Source organism: Octopus bimaculoides, chromosome 1, assembly GCF_001194135.2.
Source record: "Octopus bimaculoides isolate UCB-OBI-ISO-001 chromosome 1, ASM119413v2, whole genome shotgun sequence".
Classification (NCBI taxonomy): Eukaryota; Metazoa; Mollusca; class Cephalopoda; order Octopoda; family Octopodidae; genus Octopus; species Octopus bimaculoides.
Genome location: NC_068981.1, coordinates 166,656,720 through 166,675,765, shown reverse-complemented (window position 1 = coordinate 166,675,765; position 19,046 = coordinate 166,656,720). Strand labels below are relative to the sequence as shown.

The 19,046-nt window shown below is 35.7% G+C and overlaps 1 protein-coding gene across 5 annotated transcripts in view; it reads right to left on the bottom strand.

The window, feature by feature from the left end:
• Window positions 1-19,046, bottom strand: part of LOC106869314 (mucin-5AC) — a 157,974-nt gene that overhangs the window by 41,983 nt on the left and 96,945 nt on the right. For all 5 annotated transcript variants that reach the window (XM_014915004.2, XM_014915002.2, XM_014915003.2 and 2 more), the window contains 4 exons: window positions 12,735-12,878; window positions 3,714-4,066; window positions 3,031-3,157; window positions 987-1,039 (listed from right to left, as the gene is read on the bottom strand). In XM_014915004.2, coding sequence (XP_014770490.1) covers window positions 987-1,039; window positions 3,031-3,157; window positions 3,714-4,066; window positions 12,735-12,878 — 677 coding nt within the window. The remainder of the gene's footprint in view (window positions 1-986; window positions 1,040-3,030; window positions 3,158-3,713; window positions 4,067-12,734; window positions 12,879-19,046) is intronic.

The following is a 19,046-nucleotide window of genomic DNA, read 5'->3' as shown; positions in this document are numbered from 1 at the left end:
CCCTCATAATTGCTGGCCCTAAACCCAGCAATGAACTAGCACCCCATTCAGAGGAATGTTGTGATCTTGGTCACTTATATACAGCATGGAAACTAGGTAACCAGCCTTATGAGTCTTAGGGCTCAAGAAACTATAAAAACAAAGTTTACTGTGAAGGTGCATGACCTAATAGTTAGGCTCGCAATCATAAGGAGCTCAATCCTGACTCTGTATATCTGTCTCTCTGAATAAGGCATTTCATTTCCTGTTGCTCCAAACTACTTAGCTGAAAATGTATATCAGCTTAGTACTGGAGTAGCTTACTCTCTCTCCCTTTAGTTGTCATATCCTGGTTGCTCCATGAGGTTATGAATGGGAAGGCCAGAATCCCATGAATGTATCAGGCAGCTATATAACTCTAGTTTCTAATGCATAAAGCAGATGAATAATTATTTTAATAAGAGAAAAATTTAATTAAGTAACAACAAAACAATTATTAATTCTACAGTGCTGCCACCACTTTCAAGGTAGGACTACATAGAACAAGAGCCAACAAAAGAAGCACTTTTGTGGTCAGTTGATCTGCTAAAAACAACAAGCAAATACTTCAAATAATATCTCATTGTTATAAAGAGGGAAGGACATATTGGACAGTGTAGTTCTAAACACCTTTAAAAAAAGACAAGATTACAATTGGAACAACTTTGGTCATAAATATGTTCAGTCATAACTGAGGCTGAACAACAACAGAACAAGATTGGTGAATGTAGTACAGGGCTGGTAACAAGATATAAACTTCTGATCTCCTGTTCTTTCTCCAGTAAATAACCAATTTGGCTGTCTTCAGCCCTCTTTTTTAATGTAAGTTTTAATCAAAGCTTAGCGATGTTTTAAAAAGGCATTGATATCTAATTGGATTATTTACTACATAACACTTATACATCTAAACTGAATGTGGCATAATTAGCAGTAAATGTACTACATAAAAATAATGATGAAACACAAACCTTGCTGCTGATGAACAGGAGATGATGTTGCACTTGTGGTTCTTTGTTGGGGTCTGAAAAGAAAACAAAATATATCATCATTTACTGTCCACTTTTCCATGCTTGGATGGGTCAGGTAGAATTTGTTGAAGGAGGTTTCCTATAGCCGGATATCCTTCCCTTTACTACCTCTCACAAGCAACACAATCACTTTTATGCATGAAAATTATTTCTAAACATACACAGTATGAGATATATATATATATATATATATATAATAACAATTGAAGAGAATATCATAATAGGCTACATTCTTTACCACAAAAGATGTTGATTACTGTATGAGGGATGGCTGTGATGGAATGGGAGTTACTGGGCAAATGAGGGGCACTGTTGTAGGGGCAAAGAACTTATCCAAAATTATTTGATGTTTATGGTGCATCATCTCTTTGTATAGCTCAGTGTAGGAACTAAATTCATTGGAAACTGCTCTTGTAATTTTCATGTTACATTCATGATTGGGGTTGTCATCAGCAAAACTTTCACATTCTATAAGTGCCAATTCTTTTCATTGCGGTTGATTTAAGTGGAGTTGGTGAAGCTTCTAAATTCTTGGCTTGCTTGTGTTCAAACAACATCAGCTTCATGATGAATAAACTTTATAGGATACTAGCAACTCAACCTCTATGGCTTCAAGCTCTACATCATTTGCAAGTATCACAATATCTTTCCAATAGTTTAAACTTCTGTGTAGGTGAATTGTCTTTTCAAGCTAGATGAGTTTGAAGTAAAACTGTTGAACCAATGTTGGTTAAGAATGACAGTAGATTGGAAGTTAGAGGCTCTATGGAAAGTAAACATTATTTTGTGAAGAGTTTCATTGGTTGTTGTGCAAAAAAGACCTCTGATAAAAGATAAGGCTAATGGGATTATCTTGATCCACTCAGTCTTGCAAAGCCCTTCTGACTTCAAGGAAAGAGCTATAGACTTGCATACAATAGGGCTTATGCACTCATATTGACCATTCCCTTGAGGATGATATGTACGAGTGCAAACAGAGATCAGCATCCTATTACCAACTATTCTTAATACAATCAATTTTACAAATGACTTCTGATTTGAATTAAAGTCTATCCCACTCTAGAGTGACTAAAGATGCTCCACAGATCTTAAATTAAGTGTTATTGGCTAAAAGAATATGTTTTTTTTTACTGGGCCTCATGGAGACAAAGTGGCTGAGTTCCTTTTGAGTGGGTCTCATGGAGGTGAGGTGACTGAGTTCCTTCTGAGTGTTGGGTTTCACTGGAGGCAATGACCAAGACCTTTGGCATTATGTTGTGCTTGAGAAGAAGACCCATCAAGCCGAGCAAAATTGCAGTCATGGCAGATACGGGTGTCACACAAATGGCACCAATGCCAGTGGCATGCAAAAGCACCCATTACATTCTCAGAGTGTCAAATGTAAAGCTTATTTATTCACATTGTTTTGAATTAAGCATGTATTATCCTGTAGCTTTAAGATTTTGATGACGTGACTGTTTATTTTTAGAATGATATTATAAAGTAGGTCTGTGGAGCTGAATCTAGTTGGCTTGAACATAAAGCAGGTAAAATATTTGGATCAGATATGGCTGGTTTAACTCTAGCATTCAGATTGCTTTGTCAAATGTAATGCTTATTTATTCACATTGTTTTCAGTTAATCATGCATTAATTTATAGCTTTCAGATATTCATGATGTGACTGTTTATTTTTAGAATGACATTGTACAGTAGGTGTAAGAGGCCAGATTTGACTGTGATCAACATAAAACGGGCCTGCTACAGCCAGTTTAAATGCTAAAGGATTAAATTCTGAAGGATTGAGTTCTTCGTGATATCTGTTCTGAGCTAAGTACAGACACTTCCTTATCACTCTCACTGTCAGAAATGCAGTGAACCTGTGCTTCACCCATTAGATACCTGTAACTAACAGCACTAGTGATCACTATTTGTGGTTTAATAATAAAGCAGCATAGTGTTGGTGGTGAGAAAGAAGCATAAATCTTACTTCATTCTTTAACTTACCGGTCATCACTTTCAGAGGCCTGCAGCACTGCTGTTGTTTGTACTTCATTGTAGCTACAAACATCAAGAGCAGCAGCAATAACAGTCCTTGGTTGCTGGGGAAACTGTGAGACAAGCTTCTCAATTACTGACAGGGATAGAAAAAAAAAAATTTAAAAAAAAAATCAAGAAATTTATTAAAAAAATAATATAGAAGAAAGTTATGTACAAAAAGAAAGAAAAAAAAGAGGGCATTTCATTATTTTGGATGTGTGTTAATTTGACAAAAATAAGAATAGATACGGAGAGAATAAAATAAATTAACAGCAAGAGAAGAAAAGGGATAAGTGGGTGAGAGACAGTGGCGGCTATTAATATATTAAAAAGGATGGTCAGTTTGACATACCAAATTGGTTTGCTATTGCATGGGTGAATCTTGTGGCTACGAATGAAACCACCAAATTGGTAGAAAATTATAGGAAAATCTAAAATCAAGCTCCAACTGACTTGTGATTATTCTTTTATTAGGTAGCCTTTTTTCTAATGACTTGTAGGGACACAGTATTTCGTTATGCAACCATTACAAAAATCAGCGCTAGCTATAATTTCTATGGAAAATCTGTAGAGAGGTCCTTAACATTTTTTATCTAAAAGATATAGAGTAAAAAAAAAAAAAACAGCAACAACAAAACAGTAGCACTTACACCTTTCTTTTTCTGCTTCACTGGGACCTGAAGCTGCTGCAAGTTGAGCAGATGGAGATGGACTTCTTCTGGGGGAAGAGGATTTGCTTGGTGAAAGAGATGTCTTTGGAGAGAGTTGTCTTGGGGAGCGATTTGGTGAACTAGAATGGTGTGGAGACAGATTTGCAGCATTTCTACTGTGTGGAGAATGTTCTCTTGAACCACCACCATGGCTTCTTTGTTGGTGCCTGTGTGGTGAAGTGTTTGACGAATTATGATAAGAACCTCTGTTTCCTGTGTTTGCACGGTTGATAAAAGGAAAATAACCAAGCTGGATCAATCGAGCCTCTGCTTTTGAGCGGTCTTGATTGGCTCTAAAATGAATAATAATAATAATAATATCAATAATGATGATGATGATAATTCCTTTTTATTTGCCACCAGGGTGAAAGATGAGGGGAATAATACAAACATGAACATAGAGTATGGGGACTTATCTAGAATGGAATGATTAAAAAGAAGATGATAATGATGGTTTTTTAAATAATTTATAATAATAATTCTTTCTACTATAGGCACTTGAAATTATGGGAGGAGAATAATTGATTACATGGATCTTGGTGCTCAAAAAGTACTTCTTTTATCGACTCCGAACAGATGAAAGGCAAAGTTAACCTCAGTGGAATTTGAACTCAGAACGTAAAGTTGGTAGAAATGGCACTAAGCATTTTGTCAAACATGATAATGATTCTGCTAGCTTGCTACCTTAATGATGATGATAATAATAATAATAATGATGATAATAATAATAATAATGATGATAATAATAAGAATAATGGTAATAATAATAATAATAATAATAAAACATTAACTGGAATCTTACAGAGCTCCAACACCTGGATAGGAAGACAAGAAAAATACTAACTTCTAAGAACATGCACCACTTAAAAGCAGATGTTGATTGTCTGTACCTACCTAGAAGTAATATGGGAAGAGGAATGATGCAGGTAGAACTGTGCAATAAGACCTCCACAATAGCAAAGTTATTTTGATCTTTCCTATCATTTGAAATTGGCCCCTGCCTTTTTGTTTCAAGATCCTAATCCTACACCTACATTTTGTCACCTATCATTACCCTTTTCAAAAAATTTTCATCTTTATTCGAGCATTCAACTGACTGTGACTCAGAACTGTTTTTGTTCATATATCTGCTGATATGACAAATTTTGTGGTAACGTATAGCACAGACTTTCAAGTAAGTGACATTTCCAAAAAAACAGAAGTAAATATAAGGACCTGGAAATTGAAATACAAAAGCTGTGGCATCTTAAAACGAGAACTGTTCCTGTTATTGTAGGTGCTCTACTAAAGGCACAAGGCCTGAAATTTGGGGCAGTGGGGGGGATAATCGATCACATTGACCCCAGTGTTTCACTGGTATTTAATTTATTGACTCCCAAAAGGATGAAATGCAAAGTCGACCTTGGCAGAATTTGGACTCAGAACATAAGGACAGACGAAATACCACTAAGCATTTCGCCTGGCATACTAATGATTCTGCTAGCTCGCTGCCTTATAATAATAATAATAATAATAATAATAATAATCCTTTCAACTAAAGGCACAGGGCCTGATATTTGGCAGAGGAGACTAGTCAAGTACACTGACCCCAGTGTTTCACTGGCTCTTAATTTATTGACCCTGAAAGGGTGAAAGGCAAAGTTGACCTCAGCAGAATTTGAACTCAGAACATAAGGACAGACGAAATGCTGCTAAGTTTTTTGCCTGGCATGCTAATGATTCTGCCACTTGCTGCCTTATTATAACAACAACAATAATAATAATAATAATAATGGGCACAGCACAGAAACGGTACAAACATGAACCAGAGGGTGTCACTGAAGACAATGAATATAAGATCCTGTGGGATTTTACTATCCAATGTGACTCCCTAAACAATGCTCAGAGACCAGACATTGTTGTGGTGGATAACATGAAAAAGGAAACCAAAATCATAGTTACTGTCATACATGGAGATGCCCATGTAAATGACAAAGAACTGGAAAAGGTGGAGAATACAGACTACTAAAAGGCGAAATTGTAAGAATGTGGGCAATGAGGAGAGCTATCCCAATAGTTGTAGGGGCACTCGGAATGCTAACAACCAGGTTCGAGAAATATGACGGAGAAACTGGAATTGACATGAGGGCGGGGCAGGCCCCAAAAAACTGCTCTATTGGGGACGGCTAGGACTTTGAGATTGGTGCTTGGGTGTTGAGTGTCTTGCACAATAGCATCCCGATACCAAAGCTAATAATTTATGGAAAGAGACCCTGTGAGACCTCTGACAACAGGTTGCTGTCCACTCTTACAGAAAGAAGCAGAGCAAACAAGAGCGAGAACTCTTGAGAAGTAAAATAATAATTGAGAGAAAAGTCACTCCATGGCCAATACTCTGCAAGGCTTGACAGAGAAGTGAGCCTAAGTAAAAGCTAACAATGGCTCAAAAGCTCTGGACTAAAAGCTGAAATGGAGGGACTGATTCTCACTGCACAAAACCAGTGTCTGACTACCAACAGCTATAAAAGCAAAATATTGAAAACAGGCCCTAACACCAAATGCAGAATGTTCAACCAACACAATTAAACAGTTTACCACATCATCTCTAGCTGTCTAGTCCATGCCAAATTTGAATATATATATACAGACATGACTGAATAAGTAGTTATACCCACTGGACTATATGCCAACACTACAACATAAAAACTGACAATAAATAGTATAAACATGTGCCAAACAAGGTACAATACAACGACCAAGCTACAATAATCTGGAATATGCCTGTTCAAACCAGCAAAGAAATAAAAGCTAATTTCCCAGACAATAATCAATGACTGGGAAAAAAACACTTGCTTAGTGATAGACATTCTTCTGACCCAAATATTATCCAAAAAGAAGTGGAGAAATTGTCAAAGTAATGAGACCTTGAAATTGAAATATTCAAGATGTGCGGCATGAAGGTGAAAACAATACCAGTAATAATTGGCACATTGGGCATGATGAAAAAAAAAACATGAACAAAAACATAGAAGCTATACCTGGACCCTCAGCACTATAAACTATTCAAAAATCAGCCCTGCTAGAGAATAGCCCACATCCTATGCAAGACATTATCAATTCAATAATACAATCTACACAAAACAACCCACAAACACAAGACACACTCTATATAGCAAATATTCAATGAAATAAACTACCACCAGCAGGTCATTACCCAATGCACTACACACAAAACACATAATACAAACATTAATACAACAAAAAGCTGTACCACACCCTATTAAAAAAAGAAACTAATGCAATACAATAATGGGAAGAGTTTTCACACTCCTAACAACCAAAAAGAACACACAATGCTGCACATATCCCAGCAACATGGAGGTGTCACAGGTGATGCAGTAGAAATTTACCTGAAACTACCAAATGTTGAATAATAATAATAATAATGACCTAGAAATTGAAATACAAAAGATGTGGCATCTTAAAACGAGAACTGTTCCTGCTGTTGTAGGTGCCCTAGTTATGATAAAAAAGGGATGTCAGAAACATCTAGATAAGATCCCAGGAGAACCATGTTTCAGAGAAATCCAAAAGATTGTGCTGACAAGTACTGCCCACATCCTTAGAAAAACTTTATCCATTTAAATGTCTGTATTACATGAAGATATTTCACTACCTCCCCTCCCCAAGCTTTTAGTCATACTGTAACATCTCTTATCCTTCACTCGCCCCAGGACACTAGGTGTGTCTCGGCAAGTGACTGTAACAAAGATGCAGATTAAAAGTAAATAATAATAATAATAATAATAATAATAGTGATGAGGATAATGACGATGATGAAAATTGTTTTGTATTTTGGCAGAAGGCCAGCAATTTTGGTGGGTGGGATTAGTTGATGCCATTGACTAGTACTATATTTTATTGATCCCAGAAGAATGAATGGCAGAAGTTACACAAATAAATAATATTGATATAGGTTGTGACAGACATTTGTTTCGAAATGTTTCTGTATACACATAAACACGCACACAATTTGTATAACAGAAACATTGATAGATAAAATTTTAAAAATATGATCAATTAATAAAAGGTAAAGTTGAAAGCTAAAAGAAAAAGGTTAATTTCTAAATTTTGACTGCTTTTTCCTAGCTCTAGCTAAAACTAATAAGTATACTCAAGTTAGTGTTAACATTTTCAATGTAATGAGCATCAAAAAGTTAATTAGAAATATTTATGTGGTGAAGAAAAGGCAACATTAGCTCAAAGACTAATCGGTTTTAATAATCTCAGCAGAAGAGACAATTCAGGACATGTTTTGGTAGTACAGCAAAGTATAGCCTTTACCATGCTTGTCATAGTAGTGATGAGAGAATCATTAAGACAATGATCAATATTATATGAAATGATGTGAAAAATTAGCATATTTAAAAAAAAAATAATTCACTGAGGTTAACTGAAAAGATGTTAGCTGTATCAAAAACAATAGTTAAGCTAGTGTTGGCATATTTCAAGGCAGAGAGCATGACAAAATCTAATTAAGAGTCAATAAAAATGATGATGTAAATATATAGACATTATAGGGATATATCGCTTGTTTAATAGTCATTAAGGAAACTCACTGAAGTATCAATACATAAGGTACACTGGGGTATTGATTTCTATATCTGATCCTGTTATTTATTCATTCATAACAAAAACGTTTTTCTCACTTCAACCCCTCCCACAAGCACACATATACATACTCTCTCTCCAACTAGATCATTGCGAGACGGAGGGAGAGAGAGAATCTATTTTGAAAAGCCTCTCAATCCTCCAGCACCAAGCTGTTATTCTTGTTTACTCTCATGTTTGAAGCTACAAATGGGATACAAACAACAGCAAAGGATGGAAGTGAGATTTAATCTAATCATAGAACTGATGAGGTTGGGTTTTATCTTTCATTCCTTCTATGAGTGACAAAATAAGTATCAGGCATGAACTGAGGATCATATCGGTTTCATTTCATTAGATCTAGCCTCTATAAATGCATAGCTTCGTGCCAGTGTGAGAAATATAAGTTAGTTCAAACAGTAAAGCTGAAAAACAAGATGTTTTCATATCACAAATACCTCAGTGTTAAACATTACAACTATTGTACATTTCTCCTGAAGCTGAAGAAGAAGAAGAAGAAGAAGAAGAAGAAGAAGAAGAAGAAGAAGAAGAAGAAGAAGAAGAAGAAGAAGAAGAGGAAGAAGAAGAAGAAGAAGAAGAAGAAGAAGAAGAAGAAGAAGAAGAAGAAGAAGAAGAAGAAGAAGACTTTGTGCTTTATTATGCTAAATCTTTTATATGTTACTGTCACAGAAAGTTCAAAAATAATCAGAACAAAACATATATAGAACAAAAAATTTGTAGAAATTCAGTTACAATTTTAAATCATTATTTTTATTGTTTCTTATATCTTTTTCCTTATGAAATTTCTTCTAGAATATGAAGACTTGGTAACTTCTGTAAACAAAAAATTTCAATATGATTTACATGAAATTAACCTAATTCACTGTGGAATTCATGTGAACATTGAAAGTCTATTTAGCTAAAATATTTCCACAGACCAGGATATACAAAATCAATCATGCAATGTACATGACATTTATCAGTCTCATAGATGGAATATTGATTTATTAGATAGGTAGTAAAAATATCGCCAAAAGACAGTAAAACCAATACGGATCAATGAATACCTAACCAATTGGATATTTCAACTAGATTTCAGCTAGAATTGTAATTTTTTTTTTCTTTTTAAGCACACCACAAGTTTAAAGTGACTATTTTGTTTGGGTGGCAAAGAAGCAGCATTTCACTTGACAGTAAGCTATCTGGACATTTGTAGGCTATGGGCCTGTGATGAATTAAGTATAAATTAGCCTGTCAATAATAAAGCAATTATGACTTTAAAGTGTTTTGATGCATCCAAGTGTGCACATACATATGCTTGTTAATATGAACTAATCATATGAAGTAGTACAAAATTATTTTCCTGTTAATAGTTCAGTTTTTAATCGTTTTTATTTTATATTCTTTGAATGCTGATATGAAGTGAATAATTTTAATCAGGTTTGGATGTTTGCATATTCTCAGAGAAAATATTTACAGAGCTGGATGCTCTTGTGATTGCCAACCACTCAGCTTTATTTTCAGCAAAGCATATCATGGCAAGCAGAACAATATGTCTTCCATAAGGGTGCAACAAAGTGTTTGAAGCCATTACATGTAGTCAATAATCCAACACCCTAATCAAATAACCATGAAGAATACTTTATCTTTTCAGTTCCAATCATTGGGTTATGGAAGCAGATAAGCAACAGAAAATCTTGGTTTCCAAATGGTTTTCAAGTATTAAAGTTACAAACTTTAATATTTAAAAGTTGTGAGATTTTAAAATATTTTACCATGTTATAGTATTGGATCATAATATATTTGATCATATTATTCAGATTTAAAAGAATTCTTTATGAAGCTGTAATGATATCTTCAAATACTTTATATATTAACATAGAACGATATCTTCAAATACTTTATATCATCGTGATCATGATCATGATGATGATCATTGTTTAATGTCTGCTTTCCATGCTGGCATGGGTTGGATGGTTTGACTGAAGTGTGGCAAGCCAAGAGGCTGCACCAGGCTCCAATCTGATTCGGCAATGTTTCTATAGCTGGAAGCCCTTCCTATCACCAACCACTCTGAGAGTGTAGTGGGTGCTTTTTATGTGCCACTGGCACACGGGTCAGTCAGGCGGCACTGCCATTGACTACACTCGAATGATGCTTTTTACGTGCCACTGGCATGGGTGCCAGTTAGGCAACACTGGCATTGGCCATGACTATGATTTTGCTTGACTCAATAGGTCTTCTCAAGCACGGCACATTGCCCCACGATTGAAGGGTACTTTTAAATAGGCCGGGTATGCGACATTGGCCATGGCTATGATCTCCAAAGGTCTTGGCCGCTTGTCATCACCTCTGTGAGGCCAATGTTCGAAGGTTGTGCTTCACCACCTCATCCAGGTCTTCCATAGGTTCCTTCCACTGTTAGGGTGTAACACTTCTTCACACAGCTGTCCTCATCCATATGCAATATATGACCATGCCAACACAGTTGTCTCTCTTGTATATCACATCTGATGCTTCTTATGTCCAACTTTTCTCTCAGGGTGCTTACACTCTGTTGTATATGCACACTGACATTACACATCCAGCAGAGCATACTAGCTTCATTTCTTTCAAGCCTATGCAGTCACAGCTCATGATTCACTACCGTGTAGCATGGCTGTTTGCACACATGCATCATACAGTCTACCTTTCACTCTGAGTGAGGGGCCCTTTATTACCAGCAGAGGTAGGAGCTCCCTGAACTTTGCCCAGGTTATTCTTATTCTAGAAGCTATGTTCTCAGAGCATTCACCCCTGCTACTGACTTGGTCACCTAGGTGATGGAAGCTATCAACTACTTATAGTTTTTCCCTCTGGCATGTGATGGAATCAGTTTTCTCTACATCTTTGGTGTTTATTACCCCTGTGCACACACAAAAACTATCTTCCCAGTTAACCTTCCTTTGATATTACTGCACCTCTTATGTGTCCATAGCATACACCAGGTACATCTTATGGAGTTTCTATCAAGCTATAACAATACTTTAAAATGCATCATCTGCTACGTTATAATACTTTTCTGTAGTTCAAACCGAAACTATACAGGATCAATTATCAAAACAAATTTTCATGGTTGAATGTGATTTAAAAATTCTTTCTATTACTCAAGAAACAAAGGTGATTGTGAGTTACACATACACTGGGTCAATTTTCACCACTTACACATTTTTTCTTATAAAACAACAACAGTTCTAGTAACAAGTTTTTCGTTTAAATTTAACAAAGGCGAAAGTGAAAATCTTACACCACACAAAGTTTCATTTATGGTGTTAGGTTAATAAGTAACTACAAATAAACATGTTAATTGGCATGATATTTTTGACTAAATAATATTGCTAGAAGGGAAGGGAAAACTTCATGCAAAACATGTGATCCATAATCAAACTTGCAACCATAAAACATTGTTTTTGTAATAGAGGCTTGTCTTTGTTCATGCAATGAAAATGATGGTGATGATTATTGCAAGTTATTATTACTTTTATTCCAGCAGAACTGAGAGTAATCAATATCTTCTCTTTATATGTATTTCCCAATTCTTTTTAACACTGATAGCCATTTTTACTCCTTCCTGTTTTCCATTTCTTTCTTTTTTTCCATTCTAGTATGGTTAGAGTAGATCTTGTTGGAGAAAATGTTTTCAAAGGTGGATATCCATCTTAGAGTTAACTAAACATGAAATAGGAGTAGAACCAGTTTTTGTCAGCCAAGCAACGGAAGTAAGTATAGCTTATTCAAGGACAGAGACATAACAAAATGGTTGTTCTAAAGTTTCATTATGTGGTCAGTAATAGTCTAGTACCTTAACCTCAAAGCTAGTCAATTTTATCTACCACCACCACCACCACTTCTGCCACTGCCGCCACCATCACTACAATCACCATTGCCACCATCACTACAACTGCTGGATTATCAGGGCCATTGTTTCCTTCACAATATTCATATAAAGTAACTTAACAATATTTTCAGAATATATTATTGAGCATTCTATGATATGAAACACGGTTTCAACCATTCACTATTTCATAATAAATGAATGAATAAATAAATAAAATCCATCAATAAATACTGTGTGTTGAATCGTAAATTCTGTTATTACTTTCTGATAAATAATAATATAGAGCCCTCTATGATAAAAGATTGATAATATATATATTTAGTTGAGGAAGGTTTCAGTTATAGCTGATTGTAATCAAATGATGAGGATAAACTTGGAACGAAAAAAAAAGCATACTAAAACCACTAGCACCAATTAGCAGAAGGAAGAGGAGGAAAAAGAAAATAAAAACTCACGCCATCCATATACTGTACACCAGAGATTTATCGACATGTGGAAAAGCGTATTTCAGTGTCTGTAGGCCATTGGGAGGAGGTATTATCTTACGATAACCTCGTAGCACCAGCTCACTAGCAGCATCTCCCATGTTGTATCTCTTACTGAAAACATAAATTAGGATAAAAGAGAATTGGTTAGCTTCTATATAATTCTGCAAATGTCATACATTTTGAATTTAGCAAAACATGCACGTATGAGAAAAATTGAGTTTTTAATCCAGAGAACATGAAGGGAAAAAAAAATCTGAATAGAGATAAAACTGGTTAATCATCAGTAATTATTAGTTCTTCAACATAATATAATATTTAATTAAACAAATCAATGAGAAAACTTCCAAACTGTTGCTCAACCTGCTAGAAAAAGTAACCAAATCTCTATCTAAACATACACTACTATCTTTTCATTAAAAGTGAGTGTGGGAGCAGAAGACAAGAAAGAACATGTTGTATAATATAGTCTGCTAATAAGTATGAGATACTCATGGTTGAAATCTCTTTGATCAGGTTTGTTCAATTAGGGCTTACATGGGGCTAAGCAATTTAATTAACTTCAAGTTAACAATCAATAATTTCGATGTTTAACAATTAATATGGAAATTATATGCATATGTTTGTGTGTGTGTACACACACACACACACAAGGGAGAGAGAGAGAGAGAGAGAGAGAGATAGAGAGAGGAAAAAAACTAAATTTTCTTATATTTTGGAAGAAAAGTGGTAATTTTAACATGTCTACTCCTGACTCATATTGGATGGTATATCTCCACATTTTAGCAAATGCCCTTTCAAACACTAATCAATCAACAATTAAGTCTATGTAAGTAAGCATGATTTATATTCAGTTCTGTTGAAAGAAGTAAACAATCTGAGTCTTGCCTCAGTATTATTTAATAAGATGTTCAAGGTGGTATGCTGGCAGAATCGTAAGCATGCAGGGCAAGATGCTTAGTAGCATTTCATCCATCTTTACATTCTGAATTCAAATTCTGCTGAGGATGACTTTACCTTCCATCCTTTCGGAGTCAATAAAATATGTACTAGTTGAGTACTGGGGTCAATGTAATTGACTTACCACAAATTTGCTGGCTTTGTGCAAAATGTGAAACCATTATTTGATATGATGTTTGCAACAAGCTTTGAACTCAGAACTACTGCTTTTATAATCACCATTACCACTATGGTTGATTTAATTGACTATACCCTTCACTAAAGTTACACAATTATTAATTTTATTATTGTTGTGTTGTCTTGGTTATTTATGCTTGAACAGATCTATGACAAGCAGGTATCTGATCAAATATTTATGTCTTGTATGCTTGATGTATGATGTGATCCATAGGTCATGCATACAAGACACAATGCATCAATCTATTTTGTGATCATGATGTACAGTTTGCTTTTCCTAAAGTCTGTAGTATTCAGAGCATGCTCCATTTAGTTGAACATTAGCATTTTCCTAGTTGGTATGGGTATTCTGGATGGTGATTGTCAAAATGGTCTTGGCTAGTGAATAATAATCTCAATCCTGTGGGATTTAATAGAGAACTGCAGTGATAGCTCATCACAGAGATTGTGTCTAGATAGTTGACTTATATTGTAGTAGCATATCTTTCATGTGCAAATCTCTATCAGAAAAGAAAGAAAGGAAAATAAAAAAGATAGAAAGAAAGAAAGAAAGGAAAACAGAAAGGTATTTAATCATAAATTATATGAGTAGTCATTTATTTTCAGGTTAACCCTCAGCTTGAGTAGACCTATGGCCATACCATTTTTTTTTCAATGCAAAGTGTACCCTGGACTACATTATTCAATGTGTATATTTGAGATGTTAGGATGAAATTCAAGGAAAATTTGGTTGCTACTTCTATAAAATTGAGTGACAACATAGGAGCTGCCTGGCTATCAATCATTGGTCTCTGAGTTCTAGATGAATTGTGACAGATATATAATTTTCATTGTTCCTTGATCTAAAAGAGTGGTGATGTTGAAGAAAGTGTCTCTTGAAAGTGTTCACTATTAGAACTGTAAAATTCTTTTCAATATTATGAAGTATTATGGTTGCTTGGTATCTGACTTCTTTAGAAAGGCAGGATATCCTGAGTGGATATGTGGACAGTTTTCAACAGTTACAGGCTGATGTGGTGGTGACTGTGTAAGAATGTGTTTGTTATTGTTATGTTTGATCTGGGAAGCTATGCTGTGGTCCATATGAGTTACTGACCTTAATGTTGTGGGAGTGCAAAGAGAATATAGCATTTTTGTGTTGGTAGGAAATGATGTCTTATTAACATTAGGGAACTTCACGGTGGTGAACTGGCAGAATCATTAGCATGCCAGGCAAAACACTTAACAGCATTTTGTCCAGCTTTATGTTCTGAGTTCAAATTCCTTGAGGTTTATGTTGCCTCTCATCCTCTTGAGGTTGATAAATAAGTAGTAGTTGAGCAATGGGGTTGATGATATCAACTTATTCCCTCTCCTGAAATTGCTGATCTTGTGCCAAAATTTGAAACCAATATTAGGAAACTTCTGGCTATGTTCATGGAGATTTCAAGAGTATGTGGTAGATTAAACCAGGTTACTTTCCTCTTCCTAGTTCTACTTTGCTGTATGGTAGGTGGGGTTGCAACCATATAAATTAATTTTTCACACAAAATGCACCTTCCAGAGAAGCAGTGGGGTGCTCTATAGAAGCTGTCCTTGTGTAAGTATAAAAGAGAGACTCTCCTGCTTATTCCAGTCTTGATCCAATTCTGATCCAACCAACTAGATATAAGTCAATATGGATGTAAACTTGGAAGACTTACACATTTTGACCTTTCTTGGGAAGATGGGAGTGGGGTTTCATACGTGATCTTCCATCCACAGTATCAACAATTTCCCCATTTCATGAACAAGTTCTTGTTAGTTCTTTATTATTATTATCACCAATAGCATGGTAACCTAATCTATTACTGAATCTGAGATTCTTTACTTCCTCCTAAGAATAACAAAGATCACTGAATGGGACAACCGCAGATCACCTGATCTTTCTTTCTTTCATGTTAACTAATTGTTTTCCTTTTAGCTTTCAAATTAAGGGACTTCCTCTTTGAGGGTTAGTAAGTCTATAGAAGCTAAGTGAGATCCTTGTAATATAACTGATGCTGAGAGGATCAGTTACAATGATGAGGGTTCTAGTTCATCCAGTCAGCGGAACAGCGTGCTTGTGAAATTAACATGCAAGTGGTTGAGCACTCCACAGATACGTGTACCCTTAACATAGATTCAGCACGACATAGGATGCGACAAAGCTGGTCCTTTGGAATACAGGTACTACTAATATTTGCCAGCTGAGTAGACTGGAGCGAGGTGAAATAAAGCATCTTGCTCAAAGATAAAACATATTGCTGGGAATTGAACTCACAACCTTACAATTATAAGCTAAATACTCTAACCACTAAGCCACGTGCCTTCACTTATTATAATTAAATAATAATAAAAGAAAGAAAAATAGTGTTGCAATTATAACAGTATTGCTAAATATACAGGGGATCTGATTTTCATTTTTTTTTATTTAGTCAGAATTAAAAGGCAGTACCAAAAGTCTTTGAAGCCCTTGACATAAAGGGTTATTGCAAAAAACAATGTTAAACAATTGTTTTTCAGGGAACATGAAAATAATCAATTGAGAAATGACACACAGCACACATATGCAACACCAACAAATATGTATAACATATACACAGGCAAAATAAACATACACTGTGTACAACACACAGACATACAACAGAGACAAGCAACATGTGCATACACACACACAATACATAAAACAACATATACATATGCACAACAAACACACACAATGCATGCACAATATATAATAGACAATGCATACACTATCCTATTTATAATATAATGGTGGAAGGAGACTGTATATAAAGTGTCTTTTACATTTTCTCTTACTTTGCTGCAAGTGAAAAGTTAAATGGGGTTCATTGTTTAAAAACTTCCAGAGATAATAAAAACTTCAAGAGAAGCTATTGATATTTACTTATGTTTGGTATATTGGCTCACACATCTCTCTCTTTTTTTCCTTTCCCCTTTGTTCAAGAATGCATATGTGTGTCATGCAGACAAAGTCGAATGGTTAAGATGTTTGCACTATAGTCATGAGGTTCTAAGTTAAGTCTTACTGTTTGGTATCTTTGACAGTTGCTACCATAAGGATGATACAAGCCTTGAAGGGGAATTGGGGAATGGAAATGGTGTGTGGAGCCCACTGGATGGACTGTGCTTGTAGTTCAAAGAGTTAGGCCTTGTCACACATTGTGTCATGCTGACTCTGCCAGAGATTTGCATTAAAGGTATAAGTAGCTGTTACTTTCAACTCAGTCAATATAATTTAATGAGAAGGTAGATCTGTTGATTGAACAACTGAGGTATATTGGTGGAGGTTTCATTGTTGCATGATTTTGTGTGGGAATACACACATGTAGGTGTATGAGGGAGTGTCTGTCTGTCTACCAACTGACCAACTGGCCAGCCTGCCTGCCTGCCTGCCTGCCTGCCTGCCTGCCTGCCTGCCTGCCTGCCTGCCTACCTGTCTACTTTTATTTCTGTCAATGTTAATATCTGTCTACAATGACAATACAGAGAAGCATTTAAATCAAATAAAAAAATAAATAAATAAAAATACAAAACCGAATTATGGTAGTCCCCCAGCATAGCCCCAGAATTTGGCTGACACAAATAAAATAGTAACATTCCTGCAGGTATTTGGTAGCTCAGGTTATTTCACTTTAGTTTAGCAATCTATTGCATACATAGCCATTCATCTTTTGGTCTTCTATCTGTAGATGTATCTATCTATGTGGATGGGTAGATACATTAACACCATGTTCCCTTCAGTAAACACACATACACTTTCTCTCTCCCCTTTAAACTATACCACCTACTGTTAGGTATGTTCAATCTCTATTTCTCTCTCTTTCCACCTATTCCTTCAACTAATTATTTAACCACATAGCATGATAGCAATCCCTTTCTCTTAGCTCTCACCCCTAACACTCTTCTTGCTCTTTTTGCCTCTCTCTTTAACTAACCACATGACAGTGTCACAAATATGGCCTTAGTGTGTGTACGTGTGTGTGCATGCACGCACACACAATAATAATTCTAATTTTGGCATATACCAACAATTTTGAGGAGAGTGGGCAAGTTGACTGCATCAACCTCAATACTTGACTGATATTTTATTTTATCAACTCTGAAAGAATGAAATGCAAAGTTGGCCTCAGTGGTATTTGAACTTAGAAAGTAAAGAGCTGGAAGAAATATCATTAAGTATGTAGTCTGATGCTCTCTTGATTCTGCTAGCTCATTGCCATAATAATAATGATGATGAACATATACAATGCTCAAGTGTGCTACAACTTATTGGAAAAGGTTAAAAGAGGGGACAGAAAGCAACCATAAGTCAAGTAAAGAAAGACTGCAGTGAAAGCTAGAAGTACATGCCAAGTATACAGAATAAAACATAAAATGAGGAGAGGGTATATAGGTACATCAGGAGTAAGATCGTTGCCAGTGCCGCTGGACTGGCCTTTGTGCCGGTGGCACGTAAAAGCAGCCACTACACTCTCGGAGTGGTTGGCGTTAGGAAGGGCATCCAGCTGTAGAAGCTCTGCCAGATCAGATTGGAGCCTGGTGTAGCCATCTGGTTCACCAGTCCTCAGTCAAATCGTCCAACCCATGCTAGCATGGAAAGCGGACGTTAAACGATGATGATGATGATGAGACTTTTGAAGGATGCAAAAAAACAGAGAAGTGAATATTAGAAGAGTCATGAAGAAGGTAGCATACTTAGGCACATTAAAAGCAGAGTTGGCAAATTTTAGGGTGCATGAAATTTTTGAAGGATGCAACGTCCTGACAGCTTACAACTGACATGGGTAGTGTATTTCATGCTTTGACAATTATGAGCATGAAAAAAATGTTTCCAAAAGTCATGAGTACTCTATTACATGTCTATGAGTAGTAGAAGTATTGAATTAAAAAATGTGGCCAAATCTACTCTTTTACTCCTTTACTTGTTTCAGTCATCTGACTGTAGCCATGCTGGAGCACTGCCTTTAGTCGAGCAAATCGACCCCAGGACTTATTCTTTGTAAGCCTAGTACTTATTCTATCGGTCTATTTTGCTGAACCACTAAGTTACGGGGATGTAAACACACCAGCATCGGTTGTCAAGCAATATTGGTGGGTACAAACACAGAAACATAAACATAT